A 23,011-nucleotide genomic window follows, 5' to 3' on the forward strand; every position below is an offset into this window, starting at 1 on the left:
GAGAGCGATTTACCCCTTTATTGACGGCTGCGCGGCTGTACAGCGACGGGCACGGACCCGGCCCCCGGCCCCGGCCTGCTCCCGCGCCCGGGGCAGCTGGCCATGCACACGGCACACAGACGACAAGCACACGCGTGGCGACCCGGCCCCCCCGGTCGTGGGCCCTGGGTCTGCCCTGCACCCCCCGAGCTGCCCCCAGGGGCGCGGGGGCTCCATCGAGCCTGCTCCGGGCGGGGGCCGCGGCTGCCGGGGCGGACCGCAGGAGTCCTGCCGCCGCAGGCCGGCCCCGGCCCCGGCCAGAGGCCTGGCCCCAGCCCCGCTGCTGCTGTCCCCGAGCCCCCCCAGCGAGGGGCTGGGCCCAGGCCTGGCGGGGCTGGGGCAGGACACAGGTGGGCTGCGGGGGGCACCCTGCAGCTGTGCTGCCCCCACCCCGGGGCGGGGGGCGGAGGCGGGGGAAGCCGAGGCACAGTCAGTAAGTCACAGCCAGGCCATCGGGGTCCTGCAGCATCCCCTCAGCCCCCATCCAGTGTCCGCAGGGCTCAGGTCCCACCCCCCCTTACAAGGGGCCCAGCTGCCCTGAGCCCCAGGGGCTGTTGCCTTGGAGACCAAGAGCTCCTGCCACCACCCCCAGCATCATGTGCAGCCTGGGATGCTATCTCCACGGCAACCACAGCAATGGCTCCGGGGAGAGGTGCCAGGCCCTGCCCCAGCAAGGGACCCTCGGCCTCTGCCAGGGGCCGGGAGCAGCCAGGACCCAAGTGAGGGGCGCGGAGGGGAGCGCTGCAGTGCCCGGGCTGGGGGGGCAGGATGCATGCATGGGGCCCTGGGGCACCTGGTGGGGGGCGGCAGGCAGTGGGTCTGAGAGCAGAAGCAGCCTGGAAGGAGGTCTTTGGCAACGGGAGGGGGAAGGGTCCAGCCCAGGCAGGGGGTGCTGCTGCCAACTGGGGGTGAGCACTGCCAGCCCAGGGCCCTCGCCGTGCAGGGGCGGACAATGCTCTGGGCCCCTGCTCCCCTCGGCGGAGTCACGGAGGGGGGGCGCAGAGCCAGGCAGGAGCAGCCCAGCCGCTGCGGGGCTTTGGCATGCGCGGGCGGGCGGATCAGGTGCGGGGGCACGGGCGCACAGGGCCCTGCCCCCACCCGCACTCCGGCCCTGGACGGGCTTCGCTGCAGGGGCAGGCGGGCTGCTCGCACGGCCACGGGCTCCGGCTTGATCCTCCACAAGGTCATGGGCGCTGCCACCGTGGTACAGAAATAGCCGGTGCAGGCGCCTTCCTGCCCCCTCCCCCGCCGGGGGCCGTGGCACTGGTGGCCTCAGGCCAGGCAGCAGGACAGCTGGAACTGCCCCCCCCGCAAGTGGAGTCGTCCAGCCCCTCCAGCGCCAGCCGCAGGGCGTTGGCTGCTGGCAGGGTCCGTGCAGTTGGTGCAGGTGTTGGACAGTCCCTCCGACACGGACGACACAAAGGCGGACACGGCACACGTATGTACTCACACACGCATTCACCCTACGCGAGTCAGTGGCGCCAGCTCGACGCGTATCTGTATAGGAGGGGCCAGCGAGGCAGCCCCGTCCCCGTGGTGGTGACATGGGCACAGAGGAGCCCTGGCTGACCTGTGCCCCGCGGGATGGGAGACGGGGCCCAGGTGGTCCCACGCCCACAGTCCGGCGGCTCCCGGTCCACAACCCCTCAGGATGGGATCCTCAGCCCCCAGAGCTACACCTGGGGGAAAGAGACATAGGCAATCGTGAGCCCCCCGGCTGCACTGCCAGGGGTCACGCCCCTCCGGGTGCGAGGCCGGCCGTGCTCAGGCCAGTGAGTTCGTACCTTGTGCACCTGAGGCGGGAGCTCGTCCTCCGAGCTCTCCTCGGGCACCGGCTCGGGGTGGCGCGCGGGCTGCCCGTCCTCGGCCCAGCCACCGAGCGGCAGGCGGGAGAAGTGTGATGGGGCTCTGTGCACCGTGCCCGGGTCTGGGAGAAGAGGAGCCATCAGGGGGTCTGCCACAGGGCAGCAGGCCTGCAAACCGTAGCCCCTATCCCCGGTGACCCCCCACCTGCTCCTGTCACTGCAGCCAGGCTGTAGGCACGCTGCCACCTGCGGGCATAGGGGTCAGAGCTCCAGGGGATGGGCTAGGAGGCTGGCGCACCTGTGATGCCCCCGTAGCGGCGCTGGAAGCCCGTCTGCAGCGTAGCGGCCTCCTCAGGGGGCAGGGGCGGGCGCGGTGAGGAGAAGGGGTAGCTGGCGGAGCGTGGGATGGCGCCACCAGGGCCCCGCTGCACATCCGCCTCCTCCTGGGCGCTCTCCCCGCTCTCGTCACTCTCCCGCCGGTGCCACACGTGCCGCTCAGGCTCCAGCTGCGCGTGCTGCTTGTGGAGCTGCAGGGCAGCAGGGCACCGTGTCATGCCGGGGCCCCGCTGCTCGCCCGCAGGGCCCGGGCCCTTGCCCCAGCCCCCAGCTCACCTCATGCATGTAGAGTGCGTGAAGGCTCATCTCGGTGGAGGCGTACTCCGACAGGATCATACTCTGCAGCTGCCCCTCCCAGGCACTGCTCCCCGAGCTCGCTGTCCGGGCATCCGCGCTGCAGCCGGGCCGAGAGAAGAGGTGACACCCTGGCCCCCAGAACCCCCCATGCTCCCCCTGGCCCCAGGGGCCTGCACGGTGCCATCCCTGGCACCTGGAGAGGCCCCAAGCAGCCTCCAGGCCAGGGACATGTGTGCCAGTCCATCCGACTCCAGGGACACAACCCCATCCGCCTCTGCCCGACGGCAGCACCACAGGGCCTGGCACTGCATCAGCCCCCTCCCCCTGGTGCCCGAGGTCACCGCCCTTACCCTGATGCTGTCATAGTGCTGCTGGCCCGGGGCTGGAGCGCGTCTGCATGGGCCCCCGCTGCCTGGAAGGCGCCATGGGGCTGCTGGGTGGACTGCAGTGGGGAGAAGGTGCGTGGGGCTGAGGCAACTTCAGAGCGGTGGTGAGAGGCCGACGCCTCGCGGCCCGGATGGAAGCCCAGAACCGAGGAGCCCGCAATGACATTGGCGATCAGGCTGTGAGGCTGCGGCAGGCAGAGGGAGAGGGGGCTCATGGCCTGGGGCAGACGGAAACCACCTGTGCCATTGCACCAGAACCGTCTTCCCCCTGCCTGGTCTCACCCAGAGGCCCCTGGGTGCCATCCCCATGACTGCCCAGCAAGATCTAGCCCCACTCCAGCCCCTCCATAACCCCAGCCCTGGCCTAAGCTGAGCCGAGCTCAGGCCCTGGCTGCCCCGAGTGCTGAGCTGGCCCCATGCGCCCTACACAGCTCAGGTTTCCCCATTTTCTGTTGCCCATGGGGGCAGCCAGTGCCTGCCCGGGCACAGCTGGAGCCCCGTCCCCCACCATCGCGGGCACCTCGGACTCGGACTGCAGGGACTGGATGGAGGTGAAGAGGGCGTTGTCAGGCAGCCCAGCCTGTTGTGCCAGCACCACGCTGCTGTCCCGGTGCACCCGCTCCTTGAGGAAGCCGATGAAGGCCGTGCTCTCGCGGGGTGGCTGCCAGCGCGGATTGGTGATGGCGAAGTGCATGAGCGACAGCTCTGTCTTCCCGTCCTCTGCCTGCTGGTAGATGGAGGCCTCTGTCTTCCCTGCCGACATCCACTGCAGAGCAACGGGAGAATGAGGGCTCTGCCCTGTCCCTGCCCCTGCCCCTGCTGAGGGACACAGCATCCACGCCAACATCCTGCACCCAGGAAACACCCCCAAGGAGATGCCCACTCCAAGTGGCATGCTGGATCCCCTCCTACACCCTGCTCCTCTCCCCTGCCTGGGACTCTAGGATGCTGGCAGCAAAGGCAGCATTCCCGGGCATTCGAGGACAAAGTTAACTGCAGTGTTGATGGCTTGGTTTTTAACTAAACAGCCGCATGGAGGCGGTTTGCACACCTGGTTTACAGGCCAGGTGAAGACATGGCTGGGCAGCACCTTAGAGACTGAGTGCCTGTGGGCCCAGTCGGTCTGGGAGGTGCTGTGCTGCCCTGCCCTGCCCTGCCCATGTGGCTGGTCGAACTGGCTCCCAGCCCAGTGCCGCACACCCCCCACCTCCCTGTTGTCTGGGTGTTAATTAAGACACCCAAACTACAGCTCCCAGCCTGCACTGAGAGGCGCTTGCTTGCAGCGCATGCTGGGATGGCTGCCCTCCATAGACTATCTGAGGACTTTCTGCCGCTTTCAGGCTCTGCTCCGACCCCCTGCTGGGCAAGGGAAGGGGCAGCATCTTGGCCATACCGCAGGGTGTCCGTGCTGGCGCACGTCCATCTGGGCGAAGGAGCAGGTGTCACCCACTCCCACCACCTCCACCGTGAAGTTGCGGAAGAAGTCAATGATCTCCAGGGACTTGGGGCGCAGGCAGAAGATGAGGATCAGCGGCGTCACAATCGGGCTCAGCAGCTCCTCCAGGATAAAGACCTGGGTGGGGGACACGGGCTCAGGGCTGGGGCCACAGGCAGCCAATACGGTCACAGAGGGGGTCTCCACCGAGGAGACCCCGCCCCTCTGGAGTCATCGCACTGAGGCTCCAGCAGCACCTCAGAGGGAATCTCAGAGCCATAGGTCTGGCAGGGGCCACATCCAGCCCAAGGCAGCATCCCCATCCAAGCCCCCCCAGACGAACCCCGTCTGCAACCCTGGAGCTGCACAATACCGTTGCCCCCGACAGCCCCGGGCATTGCCCCCACCCCGGGATACAGGGGGAACACCGCCACCAACGTCCTGCTGCTGCCGGGGGGTTGGTGGGCTCCGGAGAGGGCCCAGGCCGTGCCCCCGCTGTAGAGCAAGGGAAACCCCCTGGCCACCGGAGGCTGGGCAGGGGGCAAATCCCTGCCTGCCCCCCCCGCCCAAGGCAGTGTGAGTAGGGGCAAAAGCCTCCAGCCAGGACCCTGTGGGGCTGAGTCCCAGCAAAAGCATTGGCACAGCCCCAGCCCAGGCTGCAGCCAGCACCCAGTGCTTCTGGGGGGGCTACAACCCCCTGTCCACAGGGCAGGCCGGGGGGGGCAGCACAACTAAGCCTAGGACACCCCCAGCAGACCACAAATGTTGCTGCACCTCGACCCACCTGTCCAGTGCCCGTCCAGCCTCTCCTTGGACCCCCCACCAGGGTCTCCCCGCAGCCACCCTGCTCGAGCAGCAAAGCATTTCCCAAGATCCAAACTGAGCTTCCTGCAAGTCCCGTGCTCCTACCCTGACCCCATCCCCCAGCCCAACCCTTCCTCTGGTGACAGCCCTAGCCCTCAAGGATGCCTGGCCTTGGGGATTGAGGCACTTTGCTCCCCAGCTCTGGCGCCTGCCTGCAGCCGATTTCCAGGTGGACCAGCTGTGACACCCATGCAATGAGCAACCTACCCCATACCCACACATGGAGCAGGTACCCATCTTCCCAGTGCTGCCACCCCTTGAGCTCCTGCCCAGAAAGGTTGGCACCCACACCCCGTTGACCTCCTCCCCATCCCCACCCTCAGCTTACCGCCTTGTACTGGAAGAGCTGCGCGAACTCGTCACGGGTCTCGTAGCGATGTGCGTTGCCCTGCCAGTGGTCGGGCATGTAGTGGATGTGCGCAAGGATGACCCGCAGCAGCTGCTCTGGGCAGAACACCAGGTGCTGGTCAGGGATGAAAGACCTGCAGGGCCAGGCCACAGGACACTGGCTTCAGGGACCTGCCTGGTGAGCTTCCCATCCCACGCCTCTGAAGGCTCCCACCGGGCTCAGCCAGCAACCCACCCCGTCCCACAGACGGTAGCACCCACACCCATGCCAGTGCTTCAGCCTCCCGGTGCCATGCCAAGGGCACTGCACCCACAAGCAGAGCAGGCCCAGAACTGACAAGCACCAATGAACAAGGATCCTGATTTTGTAGCAGTGAGGCCCTTTGGCTAGCCCTGGAGACCGTGCCAGGGTGCCCAGCAGCTGTACCCCCACTGCAGTCCCAAAGCCCACACCTGCCCGCCCCTCACCGGCAGATGGTGACGCCAACACCCAGCAGCGTGACAGTAGTGAGCACATGTTCCACGGCCAGCACATCCTCATCGTAGATGGTAAGGGCAATAAGCACGGCCAGGATGGAACCGGCGAAGAAGGCCACGTTCTTGGCCACAATGGTGAGCAGGGGTGAGATGAAGCAGTTCATATATTTGGAGGCCGCCTTATAGCCCTTGCTGAGGCGCGAGTGGAGCTCGTGATCCAGCTCGTTGAAGTGGCGCAGGTAGCAGCGGCCGTAAAGCGACCAGCAGCGGGCGCCCAGGCTGCCCGGCTCCCGCTTGAGGATCTCGGTATAGCTGAAGAAGGCGTAGAGAATCTGCCAGATGAGGATGAGGGGGCAGAGCAGGAAGTTAGCGACACCGATCCAGAGGATACGGGTGCTCAGCTTATCAGCCAGCTCCAGGCGGTGCCCGGCCCGCTTGTACTCGGCCTTCAGGCTCCACTCGTTCTCAAAGAGTGAGCCGGGCCCCCAGAAGAAGATGAGCTCGAAGTTGTACTTCAGGCCACGCGTGTAGAAGACAGTGTCGCCCAGCAGCGGCAAGCGGAAGCGCACGGGCAGCAGCGACTTGTTCACCATGGCCACCATGTAGTTCTTGAAGCGCAAGATGCGGTGGTAGACGTCCAGTTCTGTCAGTTCCTTCTTGTGGATGCAGATCTGGTGCTCTTTCTGGATCTGCACAATGCGCGCCTGCACCTCCTGCCACGTGAAGTAGGGCAGTGTGGCCTGTTGGGGAGCGAGGCATCAGTGCCTGCAGGCCCAGGGGAATGGGCCCCCCGCCCTGGCCAAGAGCTCCCCCAACCTCTGGGCTGGGCCCCAACACCCCCACAGCAGGTGAGGCCGGAGGCTCGTTCCCATTCTGCAACCTGCCCTGGGCTGGCAGAAGAGACGTCCTGGGCTGCTGTGTGCATGAACACTGCTCCCGTGGGCACACGGCAGCTCTGAGAGACCTCAGCTGCCTGGGGGCACAAGCAGGGCCCCGGCAGTCCGCAGCCCGAGGTCCAGGTCTCCCACCACAAGGGGCCACGACTGGCAGAGAGAAGCAGGGAAGGGGACAGAGCTTGCTTGGTGCCCCTGGAGCAGAGCCGGGGGGAGAACAGAGACCACCCCCTAAATTGGCTGCAAAGCCCTTGATGCTCCTCAGAGCAACAAGGTCATCCCAGACAGAACCTGGCCCTGCCCTTCAGGCGCTGCCCCGATGCTAGGGACGATTTGGGGAGTGGAGGCAGAGCACGCTTTGACCCCAGGCTGTCAGATGCCACGTGCCCATGGCCAGCTCAGCAGCTTCTATGAGGAAATTGGGATAGTCACCCCGTCCTCCGCCCAGGGATGGCATGAGGATAAGCTCATTAATGCTAAGGAGGCTGTGACCCAGCAGAGAAAAGCCGGTCCCTAATTAACAGCCGGCAGGGTGGGTAGCAGGTGGCTGCAGGCAGTGGGGGAACTGCGTGGGCAGGGGCACTTGCAGCCTTTGCACAGGCCATGAGGCTGTTTCATAACCCCAGGAAGGGGTCCAGAGGACCCCGGGGCAGGGGGCAGCAACTGTGACTGACCCCTCAAGCCGGGCACCCACCATGGGGATCTTGAGAGCGTTGATGTAGAAGGAATGGATCTCCCAGTAGCAGCAGATGTTGTAGATGAACTTGACAAGGCGATGCACCCAGAAGACGCCTGCCACCACCAGGATGCAGATGAGGAAACTGTTCTCTTGGATCCTGGGGGAGAGGGGACAGCTCAGCTGCCAGATGCGCCCAGGGCACTTGAGACATGTCCCGGGTGTGTCCAGGTGGATCACAATGGGCTGGACTGGCCATGTCAGTCAGTGCCACACCCGTGCCGCAGCCGCTCCTGGACCCTTCCTGCCGCCTCCTCCACGTCCGGCAGCGCCCCGCACCCCCCAGGAGCTCCAGGGGACAGGGGCCGGAGCCACTCGCACCTGGCGCTGCAGACGTGGGGCAGCAGGAAGGCGTCAGGCAACGTCACCTTGCTAGGCTCACTAGGGTGCTGGCTGTGGTTCACCATCTTGTTGGCGAACAGGATGTCGTAGTCCACGCAGCTGAGCAGGAAGGTGGTGAAGGCCACCACGAAGATGAACTGCCTGCAGGGGGAGGGCGGGCATGAGATGGCTGGCGAAGGGCCCTGGGCACCCCCATGCAGGCGGCCCCAGCCCCAGCCCCACACTCACATGAGCTCAAAGATCTCCCCGATGAACATGCAGGTGAAGCCATTCTTCTGGTGCAGGTTGTAGATGTGGGGGCGACGTCAAGGAGAATAGCTGGCGCCCCCCGACCCTGACAGCCCAGCAGCCCCCACACCCCACTCCCCCCCCGGGCTACACCCAGGCCAGGCGGCGCCACAGGCGCGAGGAGGATATGCGAGAGAAGAAGAGGTCCAGGTTCTCGATGTGATGCCAGGGAGCTGCGGGGGGACGAGGCAGCGGGTGCTCAGGGCAGGCGCAGCCCACCCTCCCTGTGGACCCTCCCATCCGAATTGGGGGTTGCCCCCCTACCCTCCCCCACGCATCGCGGGCACCTTGCCCTCCCCCCACTCACACTTGCTGCCCTCGGGCACGTGCACCAGCAGGTCCTCCTCGCCGGGCGGGGACTCGTTGTAGGAGGCCTCCAGGCGCTGGTACTCGGTGTCGAAGTGCGCCATGTCACCCCCGCCACCGCGCCCCCCTGCATCGAGCGCCGCGGGGGACCTGGCCAGGGTAGGGGACAGGGGTCAAGGGCAATGCGGGAGGGGGAGAGGGAGTAGGGGTTGCCCAGGCTGCTTAACTCCTCATGCCCCCAATGCTGCCAGGGGGGTTCAAGGGTCAGGAGTAAGGTGGGGGGGGACAGGAACTTCTGGGGCTCCTGCTCCCCCCCCCCCCCCGGCTGTTTAACTCCTTCGTGCCCCCAGCGCTGCCGGGGGGTGGGGCCGTTTAACCTCTCCGTGCCCGTGGCGGGGGGGAGGGGCAGGGGCAAGAGCTGCCCGAGTGCCTCCTCAACCCAGGCCTGTTTAATCTCTCCGTTCCCCAGTGCCGGCTGCCCCGTATCCCCGGGCGCGGCCCCCCTCACCTGCGCGGTCTCCCCGGTCCCGGCCCCAGCCCCAGCTGCCCCCTCCCTGCTCCAGGCCGAGCCGCGGCCTCCCTGCCACTCAGCCCAGGCGGACGCTGTCGGCAGCCAATCGGAGCCCGGGGGCGGGTCCCCGGCGGGCCAATGCGGGGGCGGGGTCGCGGCCGCAGGGCGGGACCAAGTGGTTGGTCCGCGCAGGGCCGCCGTAGCGGGGCGGAAGTGACGACAGGTTCTAGGGGCGGCTTCCGGGTTGGGGGGCGTCGCTTCCGCTCTGCGAGCTGCGAGCACGTGAGTGCGGCCCCGCGGGGGGGGCTGTCACCTGGGCAACTGGTAGGGGGAGGCTGCCCTGGCCAATGGGGCTGGGGTCGTCTCCGAGTACTGACCAATGGAGTGTGGGATACTCCAACGTCACTGACCAATGGGAACGTGCGAGCGCCCTGCCGCCTTGGCCAATGGAGTGTGGGATCCCCCTTCTAGCACTGACCAATGGGAGTATGAGATCCCGCCTCCTGTTTTCCAGCAGTGGCCAATGGGAGCATGGGATCCCCCCAGGACTAACTAATGGGTGTGGGGCCCTCCTACATCTCTAGCCAATGGGAACCTGTGAGCCCCCTGCAGCCCTGGCCAATAGAGTGCTGGATCCCTTCAGTGCTTTAGCCAATGGAGTGTGGGATCCTCCTCCTCCAGCACTGGCCTCTGGGAGCATGGGATCCTTTTCCAGCACTAACCAATGGGTGTAGGATCTATTTGTCTTTTGGCTAGTGTAGGCATGGGGATCCACTCATTGCCCTGACTTGTGCAGCAATGACCAATACGGTGCGGGATCCACCCCGCCCTGTGACCAACGGGGTCTCCTGGGTTGCTGCTCCGCTATGCGCAGGATTCCCCAGGTCGCCCTGACCAATGAGGGCGCTGCTGGCAGGGGCCGTCCAGTCAGGGTATTAAGGTTCCGCTGGCGGCTAATCAGGACACAGGATCCTCCCCCAGCAGCATAGGCTGTGGCGGGGGCGGATCCCGGGCGCCGCGCGGCCAGCCCGTCAGCACCACACTCTGCCGCGTCCGCAGCGCCGGGGCTGCGATGCAGCCACCCAAGATCCGCTCCGTGTTCGAGGCCGCCCAGGACCCCACTCTGCTGCATGGGCTCTGCCTGGTGCACGGGGCCCCCCCGGACGTGCTGCCTATCCGCGCCAGGAGCCATGACACTGGTGAGCTGCCGGGGGCCGTGTGGGGCAGAGCCGGTCCTAACATGAGGGGGGAAACTGAGGCACAGGGCTGCAACGACTCCCCCACGGGGAGTGGACTCTGCTGCAGCACTGGCCAATGGGGTTTGGGATCCTCCCAGCCTGCAGCCCCTCCCTGGGGAGCCCACGCGGCGCCCCCCCCCCAAGCTTTTCCCCATTTCAGAGACACTGGCCGATGGGGAGAGGCCTCGCGGCGTGGCTGAGGTGTCGGACCGGATGTGCTGCTCCACCTGCGCGCAGGCCTTTGACAGCCGCGAGGAGCAGGTAAGCGGAGCCGGGGCCAGGGGCAGATCCCTGCCTGCCCCCACCCAGGGCAGCATGAGCAGGGGCAGGAGCCTCCAGCCAGGATCCTGCGGGGCTGAGTCCCGGCAGCAGCACCAGCACAGGCAGGCGCAGCCCCAGCACCCAGTGCCTTGGGGAGGTTCGACCCCTGGACACATGGGGCAGCCGCAGGAGAATAACTTCCCTGGAACGAAGCTGTAGCTCCTCCCTGTCACCTGGTGGTTGTGGGGGGGTCTCACAGCGGCCCTCGGCTGCCCACTGGGGCTGGAGGGGCCTCAGCCCCGCCCTTTCCCTGCAGACGGAGCATTACCACCTGGACTGGCACCGCTTCAACCTGAAGCAGCGGCTGCGTGGGCGCCGGGCCCTCACGGCTGAGGAGTTCGAGGACCAGACCGGGGCCGGTGAGAGCAGGGCTGGGCTGTGGACTACAGGATGTGGGGGTTGTGCTGGGGTTGCCCTGTGCCCCCGCCTGGTGTCCCTGTTGCTCCCCTCCCCCTCGCAGATGCTGTGGCCATGTCCAGGGCAGACCAACCTTCCCCCTGGACCTACCTGCTGCCGTCCCGGTGGCCTGTGCTGCACAGGGGTGTCAGGGGAGCCTGCAGGGACCCCACAGCAGACACGGGGCAGGGGTGGTGGGGGTCTTGTGTCCCCAGGGACTGTGGAGGGGGTGGGTTTGCCCAAGGCGGTCCCGGCGCTGCCCCCACAACCGGCAGCGACTCTGGGTCTTTGCAGGGGACGTGTCCAGCATCTCCGGCTCCGGCTCTAGCTCCAGCTCTGATTCCAGCAGTGACTCAAATGCGTCCCCACCCCGGGGCAGCGCGAGGGGCGGCCGGCCAGAGCCCCTCCAGGGCCGGCGCTCCCACAAGGTGCTGTTCCGCAACGCGCAGGGCCAGCTCCTGGCTGCCTACCGCTGCGTGCTGAGCACTGCCCAGGCAAGTGACGCGCTGTGCCCCCAGGGCCCCGTCCCCCCCCCCGCAGCCTGAGGCCTGCTCATGCTGACTCTGCAGGACCCAGAGAGGGGCAAGCCCAGTTGGGTCTGTGGCTGTTCCTGGGCCCTGCTTGTCCCAGGATGTTCCCCGTAGCCTCAGCTGCATCATGTGGGGAAGGCAGAGGGTGCCTGGTGCCCAGGTGCACTGCCAGCCTCTCATGGCAGGCTCGGTGTGACAGGGCGGGAGCGAGGAGCCGGAGGACCTGGTAGCAGCTCTGCGGGGCTTGAGCCCAGATGCCTGCTGGGTCGTACTGATGCTGGGCGGCGGGCACTTTGCTGGCGCCGTCTTCCGGGGGTAAGTGCAGGGTGAAGCGGCCTTGGGACCCCACACGCAAGGAGAGCCAGGGCTGTGATTTGGGACCTCCCCCCCCAGCGGCTCCCAGGGATGCAGCAAGGGTCCAGCTTGTGGCTCCCTGCACCACGGAGCTCTTCAGTCTGGCTGGGCCCCACCCCTGCCCCATGCCCCCAGCTCCCCCTTCTTGGGGTCAGTGACTCCCAGCTCATGGAGCTGGGAAGAAGCCTCAAGCATCCACGCCCCTAAGCTGGCATCTCTTGGGGTCTGGCCAGGTATGGGGGAACATCAGCGCCTTGCTCTCTGCAGGTCCCAGGTGCTGGAGCATAAAACCTTTCATCGCTACACAGTGCGGGCACGGCGTGGGACAGCCCAGGGGCTGCGGGATGCCCAGGCCCCTGGCTGCATCCCCCGATCTGCCGGCGCCTCCCTGAGGCGCTACAACGAGGCCGCGCTGCTCAAGGTGGGTGAGCGCTGGGACAGCACAGGGGCAGGAAAGGTCTGGCACAGGGAATGGGGAGGAGCCTAGATGGCAGGGATGGGTGCACAGGGGGCCATCCGTACCCCTATCCAGTGAAGGACCGTGTCTTCCTCTGCCCCAGGCTCTGGTAGTAACCCCCCTGGTCTCCTGGTTCCTGCCTTGGGGGTAACCTCCCACCAACCCCAGCTTTTAGAGTTGGGGGGCAGGTCCTGGGAGCTCCTGAGCACTCTCGCTCTGCTCTCTTCCCTGCTCTCTCCTCCTGCAGGACATCCAGGAGCTCCTGGCCAGCTGGGAGCCACACCTGCAGGGTGCCCAGCGCATCTTCCTACGCGCCCCCCGCTCTGCCCGCGCCCTGCTCCTCAGTGGTCAGAGTCCCCCGCTGCCCCGGGCCTCCCCGCATGTCCACCACGTACCCCTCAGCACCCGCCGGGCCACCTTCCGTGAAGTGCAGCGTGTGCACAGTGCCCTGGCCACCCTCCAGGTCTACGGTGAGTCCTGGGCAGATAGCACCCTTACTCCTGACCTCTGCCCTGTCCTGCCTCTGGCAGCGCCAGCCTCATCCCTCATGCTCTGCTCTGGCCAGGGATGGGAGGCTACCGGCTTCCCCCTGGGGGTGGCATGGGAGTGGTCGACTCACCCCAACCCCTCCTCTCTGCCTTTGCCGCCTAGAGGAGGGCAGCAAGAAGGCTGGGGCTATGAAGGGGCTTTCCTAGGAGGAGAGACTCACGAGGCCAGGCCTGGGCAGTCCAGGAGAGACGCTGGATGGGGAACTCTGTATCAGAGCTGCCTGGATCCTGGATGCTGGAGGTTGCCAGGGGGAGAGGAACAAAGGAAGACTCTGGTCAGATCCAGTCTTCTCTTTTCCAGCTCCGCTGTCTGCTGCTCTGTTTACATGGGCCTTTGCATAATGCCCCTGGGCGGGGGCCTGGGCCCACAAAGTAATACTAGATGGCTGGCTGGAGAGAGAGGCCGGTGAAGACACAGCAGCTGATTTCTTGGGACAACTAAAAAAAGAACAGGGACAAGAATGAGGTTACAGGTTTATAACGAGGGGGCAGAGTGTGCCGCACAGCCGTCACTGGCCCTCAAATGGGTCCAAGGAGCTGGCAGAAGCTGCCTGGTGATGCTGTGCCCAGAGGCGGGATCGGACCAGGGACAGAGCAGACCCGCAGGCTCTGGGGACCCCCGGCGAAAGCCACCTTCCTGGTAAAACATGGCCAGGCTGTCCTGGGGCAGGAGGAGGTTGCCTAAGAGGCCCCAGGGCTCGGGTGCCGCAAATGGGGAGTGCATCAATAAACAGGTGCGGGCAATAGCGCAGCTAGAGCCTGACCGGAGGCAGTGGAGGAGGCAGTGCAGGGGCTGCAGTGTGACACGTTCCAGGGACACGTGCACTGGGGTCTCCCTCTGCTCACAGCAGAGGCAAGGGTTGGAGGCGTCCGTGAGTTGCCCCAGACACGTCCGTGGCCAAGAGTCATCAGCTGAGGTCCCAGTGGCTTGCAGGCTCAGGGTGGAATCTGCAGGCTTGTCCACACTGTGCTCTCATCCGTGTCGAGCCTGTCTTGGCACTTAGTGTTGGGCGGGACACAAAGGCAGGCTGGGGAGGTTATGGAGCCACACTTGCAGAGCTGATAGCACTGGGCAGATCGAAAGTGGACCGGTTTGGCATCCCCTGGGCTGCTGCAATGGAGGCAGGCAGCACTGTGCAGCCCCATGACAAGCTCTGGGGCCTGGGGAGGTCCCGGGGGGCAGGACAAGGCAAACCTCGGTCTGAGCCAGTGCAGGGCAGCTCTGATGTCCTGGCAGCCTCCACCCTGACCCCAGGGCTGCAGGTTTGGGGGATCTGGGTTGCTAATCCCAGCCCCACAGCCCCAGTAACCTCTATGCTACTGCCCTACAGGGAAGGACACATCGGTGGCCGATCTCATCGGCTCCCCCCGGAAGGCTTGGAGGAAGGTGCCACGGGCTGGGGTGGAACAGGAGGAGCTTCCACAGGGTGCGTGCAGCTGGGGGTGGGGGTCCAGCGGGCAGGGGGAGGGAGAGCCAGGACCTTAGCAGGGGCAGTCAGTGCCAGCCCTGCCCCAGGCAGCGTTGCGGGTACCAACTGCCAGGGAGGGCACGTTCCAGCAGGGGCAAGTGGGCCTGGTTCCCCCAGGATGTGCCCCAGGTTGGCAGGGAGAGCTCGGAGGGGAGCTGTGATTGGAGCCCAGCCCCAGCTGTGTTGCCCCCCGCAGCCCCGTCGGAAGAGGAGGATGCAGATGCGGAAGGGGGGAGCCTGTCGGGGGAACTGGAGACGGTGGAGGTGACGCTGGGAACACTGGCACTGCGGGAGTTTGAGGTGATGCCCCAGCGTCGCCGGAGGAGGAGGAGGAGGAAGGGGCCACGAATGGCTGGAGGTGAGGACAGAATCGGGGTCCCCAGGAGGGGGGGAATTGGGGCGGGGGACACATATCTAATACCCTTTGCCTGCCCCTTCCAGGATCGGAGCCATGCTCTGAGGAGCCAGGAGGCGGCAAGGACCCGGAGGCCTCACAACAGCAGCCAAACCCGAGTCTGGAGCCTGGGCCCCAGGGAGCAGGTGAGTGCCTTCCCTCCCGGGACCCTCCCCCGGAGAGCAGAGACCGCCCCACCCCCCCCTATTTTGCTGATGGGGGCAGAGTCCCCAGGGCATGAGGCCATGGTGCCTCCTTGTGGGCTACTCCTCTGCTGGCTGCCTATGGCTGCTCCTGGCTCTGGCACCAAGTGGGGGTCTGGAGGGGCTGCAGGTGACTAGCTGGAACTGGGGGGTGCTGCAGGGGGTCCTGCTGGGCAAGTGTTCCCAGCTGCATCGTGGAGGGTCTCAGCACCATGCAGGATGGGGTGTCCAGCTGGTGACCCCTATGTCCCTCCTGGCCAGGAGCTGCCCTCACCGAGCTGCGGGACACACTGTTCACGGCCTGCAAGACAGGTGATGCAGAGACACTTCAGCTCCTGTTGGGAGCCCCCGTGGGTGCATCAGAGCAGCCTGGGGGCCCTGCGCTCCTCGCTCTGCTCAACGCACCCATCCACGCTGGTGGCTTCACCCTGCTGCATGTGGCAGCGGCCGCAGGGCGGGGGGAGGCCGTGCGGCTGCTGCTGGAAGCTGGTGCTGACCCCACGGTCAGGTAAAAGCCCCCTTGCCACCCCCACCCACCCACCCACAAAGCAGATGGCATCACTCCCTCTCCCTAGTGCCTGGCCAGGGGCCACTGGGTGCACGGACAGAGCAGCCCCTGCCCCGGGGGGGGGGAGGGAGTGCCACAGGGACAAGGGCAAGCTGCCAGGGTCCCTCTAGGAGTTGCTCAACAGGGGCTGGCCCCTGGGGCAGGTGTGGAGGAGGATGGAGGGGGACAGATGGGGTGGGAGGGGCTGGGCAATGCCAGCAGGGTCCTGAGTGGGCTGGTGCTCGGTCCCCAGAGATGGGCGGGAGAGGCCCCCGTACTGCGTCTGCGCCGACAAGCCGACCCGCAGCGCCTTCCGCCGCTTCGCAGGGGAGCAGCCGGACCGCTACAACTACACCCGGGCCCAGGTGAGCGCCCCCATCCCTGTAGCAGGGCTTGGCTCTGGGCCCAGAGACCCCTGGCCCCCTCAGTCCTGGGCTTGGCCTGTGCCAGGAGAGACTGCGTCTGTGTCCAGCTCCGTTTTGCCACCTTCTTTCCCAACCTGGTGCAGCGCAGCTGCTGTGGCCTGGGCTCTGTGGCGGGCCAGTAGGGGGTGCTCCAGCATTGAGCCACCCACCTCACTGCCCTGACTACCTTCCAGGCTCCAAGTGCCTCCCCGGGGCGCCTCGCGTCCAGCTGACCCCCTTCCTGGAGCTCACTCGCTAGCCTGGGGGTAACGTAGCTGCCGCCACCCCGAGAGGGGACTCTCTCGGCCCTGTGTCCTCGGGGAAACACAGGCCTAAAGTCCTACAGGTACTCGACCCAGTACAGGCGCTTGGGGCACTTCCCCAAGTCGGGGGCCAAAAAGGAAAGTCTCCCTTAGTCCGCAGACCTAAGGGGTCTCTTAGGCATAATTTAGACCTACCCCTCAATAAGTCATCTCCACCGGTCACAAAGGAGAACTGTATTGATTACAGAGGTAGGGTGAAAATAGGGTACAAGATTGAGCAATATCATAGAAATCCTAAAGAGCAAAACCGTCTGGCTGAGGTAGCCTTTTGATCACGCATCTGAGTTACTGCCAGCTAGAGATCTAACCAGATCTTGAGTAGTTTACTCACAAGCATCATCCCGCGGCTGTTGGAGATCCCCTCTGGAGGCAGGCCGCTCCCCGCTCATGAGCTATGGGGGAGAGAGCCAGTTTCAGATGGTCAAGCTCCTCTGAGTCCCCCACATGGCTGCCGCCCCCTCCTCCTGGCTAGTCTTAACTTATATAGCCCCTGTGACCTCATTCACCTGGTCCAGTGGAGGCCAGCAACTGTTGGCTGTCGGCCACCAATTTGTAATACATCACTAGTTGCCGGGCAGACTCCAGCCCACCAGGTAGATGCCCCTCACCCAGGTAGGTGATACCAGTCCCGTAGGCAGAGGGAGCAGGTTCCCCCCCCTCAGGACTGCAGCCAGCTCAGGTTACCTAAAGAGGGAGGGTAAGGTGCGTCTCCTCTGCTGGGCCCGTCCTCATCACATTGTCACCAAGCAGAGATTTTGGGGAGAAACAAAGGTGGCTTCGTGCCACAGGCTCTACCTCCCAGGGCCATGCCACGAGGCTCAGTGCCGTGCTGCTTGGAGCTGCTGGGAGGGGGCTCAGGCCTCGCCTGCCTGCCCGCAGGTCCCGGCGCCGCTCGGGCCGGAGGTGGAGGCGCAGCAGCTGGAGCGGCGGCGGGCGCAGCAGGCGCGGCGGCGGCAGCGGGAGCAGGTGCGGCAGGATGAGCGGCGGCGGCAAGAGCAGGAGGAGGAGGAGAAGCGGCGCTTCGCCGCCCTCCCCGAGCGTGACAAGGTGCGGAGCCGTGGGATACGGCAGGGTGGAAGAGGGGCCGCGCCCTGCTGCTGATGCCCTTCTGTTCTGCTGTGCTCCCCAGAGGGCCCTGGCAGCCGAGCGGCGGCTAGCGGCGCAGCTGCAGGAGTCCGGCACGGCACTCACCACCTGCAGGTAATGGCCCTGGCCGCACTCACACATGCCCAGGGAAGCGGGGTGGGAATCTCCTGGCTCCGGCTCCCATGAGGTTCCAGGGCTGTCATGTCCAGGCCAGGTTGTCACATGCTCCACATTGTGTCCTCTCTCTCCCCCGGGTCCTGCTGGAGGCTGCTCCTCAGCCCCGGCTGGCTGGTTCTGGAGCCAGCGCTGCCCTTTGGCTCCCGCAGCTCAGCCCTTCCCCGGCCCCCAGCACTCAGTCCCTCCTCCCCTCGTGGCCGGACTAAACAGGCCAGGCCCTTTCAGCTCCTCTCCTGGGACCCCCATGCACTCCTTCCCGCCCTTGCCCCGTTCCCACGAGGTCCCCAGCTCTAAGCTCCCCTCTGGGGCCCTGGCCCACGCTGTGCTCTCTGGCCCCCACAGGCGCTGCTGGCAGTGTGGCGAGTCTCTGCTGGGCCGTGTGCCCTTCCACTACCTTGACGGTGCCTTCTGCTCCACCGCCTGTCTGCAGGCTCACCGGAGGGCACGGGCCGGCCCGCCCTAGTGTCAACCCCACCTGACAGAGATGGGTCTGGCCTGCTGGAGAGCTCCCAAAGGGTCTGGGAGCAGGCTGGGGGAGAGGGAAAGGCCCAGGACCCTTCATCTCGGGGAACCTCACGCCCCAGCTGGACCCGGGGCCAGCTGGGCCATGAGCCCAGGGCCAGCTCCGCACTGTGATCTCACTGTGGCCAATAAATGCACACGTGCATGGAAGCTGTGCTGAGGGGAGGATGCCTCCCGTTTATTGGGGTGTGGGCACGTCCCGAGAGCTGCTGGTGGCATTAAGCTGGGGCCGGTCCAGGAAGAGGATGTCAGGCTGGGGTGGTGCATGCTCCAGCTCCAGCACAGTCACGTTGTTGGGGTGCGAGGGGCTGAGCAGTGAGCCTGGCACATACAGTGTCTGCTGTGGCCCACGGCTCGGCCAGTACCGGCCCAGGTTGAAACCATTGATCCAGAGCTGGCCCTGGGGGAGTGCAAGGTGTCAAGACGGGGACGCGCTTTGGACCCCACCATCCCTCCCCGAGGTGGTACCTTGCTCCAGCCTGGCAGCTTCACGAAGGTGTCCCAGGCAACACCAGGCGTGCGGAAGGCCCCAGTGTAGATTGCCGGCCCCGTACTGATGCTGCTCCCTGCGGCCCAGGGTATGGCATGGGGCCAGCCTGGGGCCACAACTGCATCCACGTCCAGCGGGTAGATGAGCCAGTCACTGAGCGGCACTGAGGCCAGGCTCAGGTTCCCCCGCAGGCCCTGGGTGGGGGCAGGGGGCAGCTCTGCTAGGGCTGGAGCAGGGTCCAGCTGACCACTGTGGTGTGGTGGGGGTATGGGGCTCTCTGTTCCTACTGTGCCAGGGCTCTTTGGGAGATGTGGGGGCACAGCCACAGGTACCCCACCTCAAGGCCCTGTCACAAGGGGCCTCTTCCAGCAGGGGAAGGCTGACCCAGGTGGCAGTGGCGTGGCGAGCCCTGGTCTCAGGACAGGCAGTGCCCAGCCCCAGGGCATCTGGGCAGGTGCCAGCCAGGTCCTGCCCTGTGCTGCCTGCCTCCCCGGCTCAGGGTGACCTCCGCCCTCACCTTGAAGTCACTGATGTTGGTGCCGAAGTTGATCCTACCCATGTTCTCCACCAGCACATCCAGTACGGCGCCGGCCTGGCCCGTCACATACAGCTGCCATGGCCCAGCCCGCTCCAGCCGGCCCTGGTACTGCTGCAGTGGGCTGAGGTCAGGAGCGGACCCCCCACCCAGCCCCGGGCCCCCTGCAGCGGGGAGAGCGTGGGGGGGTGGGGCAGCACTGACCCGCCCCCCAGGCCCTTCCCTTGGTGCATGGCCCCGGCCTTGCCCCTTCCAGCCCCAACCCCCCATGGCTGGAGCCCAAAACTGGCGCTGGTGCCAGGCAGGGATCCCTGAGCCAGGCCTTACCCCATCCAGCAGCACATAGGCGAGGTCACAGATGCTGTGCGGGGGGGCACTCAGGGGCATGGGGTCCCACACGTCCCGGGGCAGCCAAGTGCGGTACAGCACAAAGCCGTGGGCCTGGGGGCACAGTAAAACCATGAGAGCTGGCAGTTGTAGACACATCCGTGCAGTGGGGCTCTGGGCCCCCTCCCCAGGGTCTGCCCAGCTGCTCACCTGCTTGATAGCCTCAAAGGTTAAGGGGAAGCGACTCGGGATGGGCCCGGCCGGGGACAGCAGGTCCAGCAGGTCCAGGAGCCCTGCATACTGTGTGGGTGGGGAGGAGGGGTGAGAGGCTGGGTGGAGGCAGGCCCGAGGGGCACAGGGCAGGCAGGCACTCACCTTCCGCAGTGGTACGTAGCCATAGGCGTGCTTGTGGGTAGCTGGTGGCATTGGGCCCTGCGGCACAGGCTGGAACTGAGCATCAGGCCCTGTTAGGTGCTGGGCCAGGGCTCAGGACCCCCCAGGCTGAGGCCAAGGGAGGTGGGGGCTTCTCCCTCCCCCAGGCCTGGATGCTGCAGCCCCCATCTGCAGACTCCAAGCCCTGGCTCCAGGCTGCAAGGTCCTGGGGGCAGAGAAAAGGGGCTGGGACCAGTCGGCGGCTCAGCACCTGGGCAATGACTTTCCGGATGGCAAAGAGCTTCTCTGTGGGGTCACCGGCCTCCGAGAGTGGTGCGTCGTAGTCATAGCTGGTGGTGACTGGCTTGTATTGGCCTTTGTAGTCAGCACCTGGCCCGAGGAACAGTGCAGGGTGAGGGGGGTCGGGCTGCCTGGCAAGGTCATGGGCACGGGGGGCTCAGCCCCATGATGGAGACAAACTCACCACTCCAGTAGCCGAAGTTGGTGCCCCCCTGGAACATATACCTGTGGGAGACGGGGTGGGGGTCAGAGCCCAGCACAGCCCCCCGACCACCCTGCCTGCACCCCCTGGGCCCCAGCAAGGGGGGACTGCAGACGGCTGGAGAGGCCAGTGAGGAGGGGCAGCATCCAGAGCCCCCAGCGCTGGGGTAGAGGGGCATGACCCCAGGGGCACTGGATGGGCCAGACACCAGGGCCTGGCCCCTGTCAGCCATGGCTCAGCCCAGGGGGGAGGGAAGTCCATGGGGCAGCCCTGGGCCCAGCCCCAACCCAACCCCCCATGTGGTACTCACATGTTGACACTGGCCCCCAGCTGCAGGATGTCGCAAAGCCCCTGGGCCACAGTGGCGGGGCTGCTGCTGGCATGGGGCTCGCCCCAATAGTCCAGCCAGCCCGTGTAGTACTCGGAGTTCACCTGGGGGTGAGACCAGGCATCACCTGGGTCCCCCTCCCCCGGCTGCATTCCCATGGGTCCAGGGGCTCCCAGCATGGGGGGCATGGGTATGAGAGGGTGCTAATCCCAGGAAGACCTCAGAGGAGGAGAGAGAACCCACAGGTTCCCCTGTAACTTCAGCCAGGTTGTGACCCCTGATCCCAGGCACCTGCCCCAGGCCAGAATACATGAGGCTGCATCCTTAGCCCCACCCACACGCCCCCTGCCTAGCCCAGCAGAGCCTGCCCAACGCCCCCTGCCCCAGCCCAGTCTCACCAGGGGGCCCTTGGGCTCGTAGAGCCGCTGGGGTGCAAAGGCCTCAGTGATGTTGGGGCCTGAAGGGAACAGAAGGGCAGGTTAGATGAGGAGATCCCAGCCCTGCTCCTCCGTGGGTGGCCCCCAAGCCCCAACCTGGCCCGAAGTCCACGGTGGCATAGAGACCCTGCAGGGTACCGCAGCGCAGCTCAGCCACGCTGTTGCCGTCGGTGGTGAAGAGCAGCACGTCGGGGCCCAGCAGCACACGGAAGACGTGCAACAGGTGCCGCAGGTAGTCGTAGTCGCAGACCCCGGAGCTGCCATACTCATTCTCCACCTGCCCAGGGCAGCATGGTGAGACCTGGAGACCAGCACCCCCTCCCCGAACTCCACCCCACAGCCCCCAGTAGCTCTACTGGTGCCCCTCACTCCCAACCCACAGCCCCCATGTCTCTCCCATCCCAGCCCATCCCCTCCCTTGGGGGTGGTGTCTCCCCCTCCACGCCCTCCCCGCCCTCCAGAATCCTGGCCCCGCTGGATGCCCTGGGACACCCACGCCGAGTGGTGCAGCAGCCAGGGGCAGGGCATGGAGGAAAGAGGCTGGGCAGGTGGGGAGCTGGGGCATCCATGGGCGCCAGCCCCTCACCTGGACGCTGATGATGTTCCCCCCATTGTGGTACAGCCGGGGCCGCACCTTGGGCAGCAGGATGCTGAGCCAGGAGTCCACGGCGTGCAGGTAGTCTGGGTCAGAGTAGCTGCTCAGCCCAGCCCTGCAGCCTACCCCCCCCACATCCCCACCCAGGGACAGTGCCACAGCCCCCACACGCCTTACCAGGGTCAGATGAGCGCAGCACAATGTCCGGCTTCCACAGCAGCCAGGCAGGGAGCCCACCCTGGGGACACACGACCATCAGGGCTGAGGCAGGGGCTGGGCCAGGGTGCTGGTGTCTGGAGGGGGCTGATCCTGCCTTGGACTCGGCAGCTCCCAGGGTGCTGACACGCCAGGATGCAGCCCGCAGAAACGCCCCCACCCCAGTGCCCTTGGCGGCCCCCAGGGTGGGGCAGTGGAGGGGCGGGGGGGGGGGGCCGCACCATCTCCCACTCGGCACAGATGTAGGGCCCCGGGCGCAGGATCACCAGCAGCCCCAGCTCCGCTGTCAGGTCCAGAAAGGCCTCCAGGTCCCGGTCCCCAGAGAAGTCATAGATGCCGGGCAGCGGCTCGTGGTAGTTCCAGGGCACGTAGCTGGGGGAAGCGGGGCGCAGGCAGGGGTCAGTGCCCGGCGTGGCCCCGGGCCCGGCCCCCACAGACCCTGGGGCACTTACACCTGCACGGCGCTGAGGCCGGTCATGTACATCTTGAGGAGCCGGTCGCGCCAGGCGAGCCGCGGGACGCGGGCATAGTGCAGGCTGCCTGCCACGTAGCGGAAGGGCGCCCCGTCCCTGCGGAAGCAGTTCCCGGCATAGTCCACCTCGAAGGAGCGGGCGGCCTGCGGGCAGAGCAGGCGCTGGGCTGGGGGCCGGGGGGGCCAGCCCAGCCCCTGTCCCATCTCCCAGCCCCCCACAGCACTCACCCCCAGCGCCAGGGGCACCTCGAGGAGCAGCGGCAGGAGCAGGAGCAGGGCCATGGTGTGGGCGGGGGGGCCTGTCACATGGCGGCTGCTCCTCTGTGGCTGCGCCTGCTCCCAGCCGCCCCGGCCTGCGGGTGGGACGCAGCTCAGCCAGGTCCCGCCCGCCCGCCTGCCTGCCGGGGGGCCGCACGGGGGCCCGCGGGCCGCAGCGCTGGACGGCACCGGCTGTCACGGCCCCTGGCCCCACCACGCCTTGGGGCCTCCACCTGCTGTGCGGGGCCTGGCCCTGCCTGAGCTCCCCTCACGCCCCACGGCCGCCCCTCCACTGGGGAGCCCCCTCGCCCCGCCCCCGCAAGTCCTCCACAGCTCTGCTCCCGCCCCGCCCCCCACAACCCCGCCCCTCCCAAGCCCCGCCCCCTCAACCCCTCCACTGGGGACCCCACAGCCCTGCCTCCCCGCCCCTCCCTTACAGCTCCACCC

At 66.6% G+C, this 23,011-nt stretch overlaps 3 protein-coding genes across 8 annotated transcripts; 1 reads left to right on the forward strand and 2 right to left on the reverse strand.

Annotated features, from left to right (window-relative positions):
• Positions 1–3: 3 nt before the first annotated feature.
• Positions 4–14,211, reverse strand: ATG9A (autophagy related 9A). Of its 3 annotated transcripts, none has more exons than XM_090046193.1 (15): positions 13,069–14,211; positions 8,554–8,702; positions 8,374–8,419; positions 8,187–8,249; positions 7,938–8,099; positions 7,575–7,716; positions 5,979–6,727; positions 5,491–5,644; positions 4,257–4,436; positions 3,384–3,629; positions 2,828–3,048; positions 2,457–2,574; positions 2,143–2,371; positions 1,824–1,966; positions 4–1,718 (listed from the first exon to the last, which is right to left on the reverse strand). In XM_090046193.1, the coding sequence occupies exons 2-15, from the start codon at positions 8,654–8,656 to the stop codon at positions 1,713–1,715; spliced, it is 2,562 nt and encodes an 853-aa protein (XP_089902319.1). In that variant the 5' UTR covers positions 8,657–8,702; positions 13,069–14,211; the 3' UTR covers positions 4–1,712. The 3 variants fall into 3 exon arrangements, with proteins under 3 accessions (XP_089902319.1, XP_089902320.1, XP_089902318.1); XM_090046194.1 differs by lacking the exon at positions 13,069–14,211 and adding an exon at positions 9,061–9,158 and having other exon boundaries at positions 2,828–2,919; XM_090046192.1 differs by lacking the exon at positions 13,069–14,211 and adding an exon at positions 9,061–9,158.
• ANKZF1 (ankyrin repeat and zinc finger peptidyl tRNA hydrolase 1) lies at positions 9,296–18,190 on the forward strand. 2 transcript variants are annotated; one of them, XM_090046195.1, is made up of 16 exons: positions 9,296–9,345; positions 10,123–10,262; positions 10,462–10,562; positions 10,879–10,981; positions 11,313–11,512; positions 11,748–11,863; positions 12,170–12,323; positions 12,607–12,829; positions 14,239–14,334; positions 14,573–14,734; positions 14,818–14,916; positions 15,235–15,481; positions 15,774–15,885; positions 17,127–17,294; positions 17,377–17,447; positions 17,853–18,190. In XM_090046195.1, the coding sequence occupies exons 2-16, from the start codon at positions 10,136–10,138 to the stop codon at positions 17,971–17,973; spliced, it is 2,100 nt and encodes a 699-aa protein (XP_089902321.1). In that variant the 5' UTR covers positions 9,296–9,345; positions 10,123–10,135; the 3' UTR covers positions 17,974–18,190. The 2 variants fall into 2 exon arrangements, with proteins under 2 accessions (XP_089902321.1, XP_089902322.1); XM_090046196.1 differs by lacking the exon at positions 9,296–9,345 and having other exon boundaries at positions 9,353–10,262; positions 15,235–15,401; positions 15,447–15,481.
• On the reverse strand, positions 18,185–22,894 carry GLB1L (galactosidase beta 1 like). Of its 3 annotated transcripts, none has more exons than XM_090046198.1 (16): positions 22,535–22,893; positions 22,287–22,403; positions 22,056–22,206; positions 21,796–21,856; positions 21,610–21,704; positions 21,120–21,300; positions 20,985–21,043; positions 20,569–20,690; positions 20,241–20,281; positions 20,028–20,146; positions 19,760–19,834; positions 19,595–19,684; positions 19,385–19,498; positions 19,040–19,171; positions 18,501–18,716; positions 18,185–18,432 (listed from the first exon to the last, which is right to left on the reverse strand). In XM_090046198.1, the coding sequence occupies exons 2-16, from the start codon at positions 22,316–22,318 to the stop codon at positions 18,211–18,213; spliced, it is 1,710 nt and encodes a 569-aa protein (XP_089902324.1). In that variant the 5' UTR covers positions 22,319–22,403; positions 22,535–22,893; the 3' UTR covers positions 18,185–18,210. The 3 variants fall into 3 exon arrangements, with proteins under 3 accessions (XP_089902324.1, XP_089902323.1, XP_089902325.1); XM_090046197.1 differs by having other exon boundaries at positions 22,287–22,450; XM_090046199.1 differs by having other exon boundaries at positions 18,296–18,432; positions 18,501–18,640; positions 22,287–22,450; positions 22,535–22,894.
• Between the last annotated feature and the right edge of the window lie 117 nt (positions 22,895–23,011).

The sequence above is a fragment of the Crocodylus siamensis genome, chromosome 4, assembly GCF_052110815.1.
Source record: "Crocodylus siamensis isolate JL-2025a chromosome 4, ASM5211081v1, whole genome shotgun sequence".
NCBI classification, from domain to species: domain Eukaryota; kingdom Metazoa; phylum Chordata; order Crocodylia; family Crocodylidae; genus Crocodylus; species Crocodylus siamensis.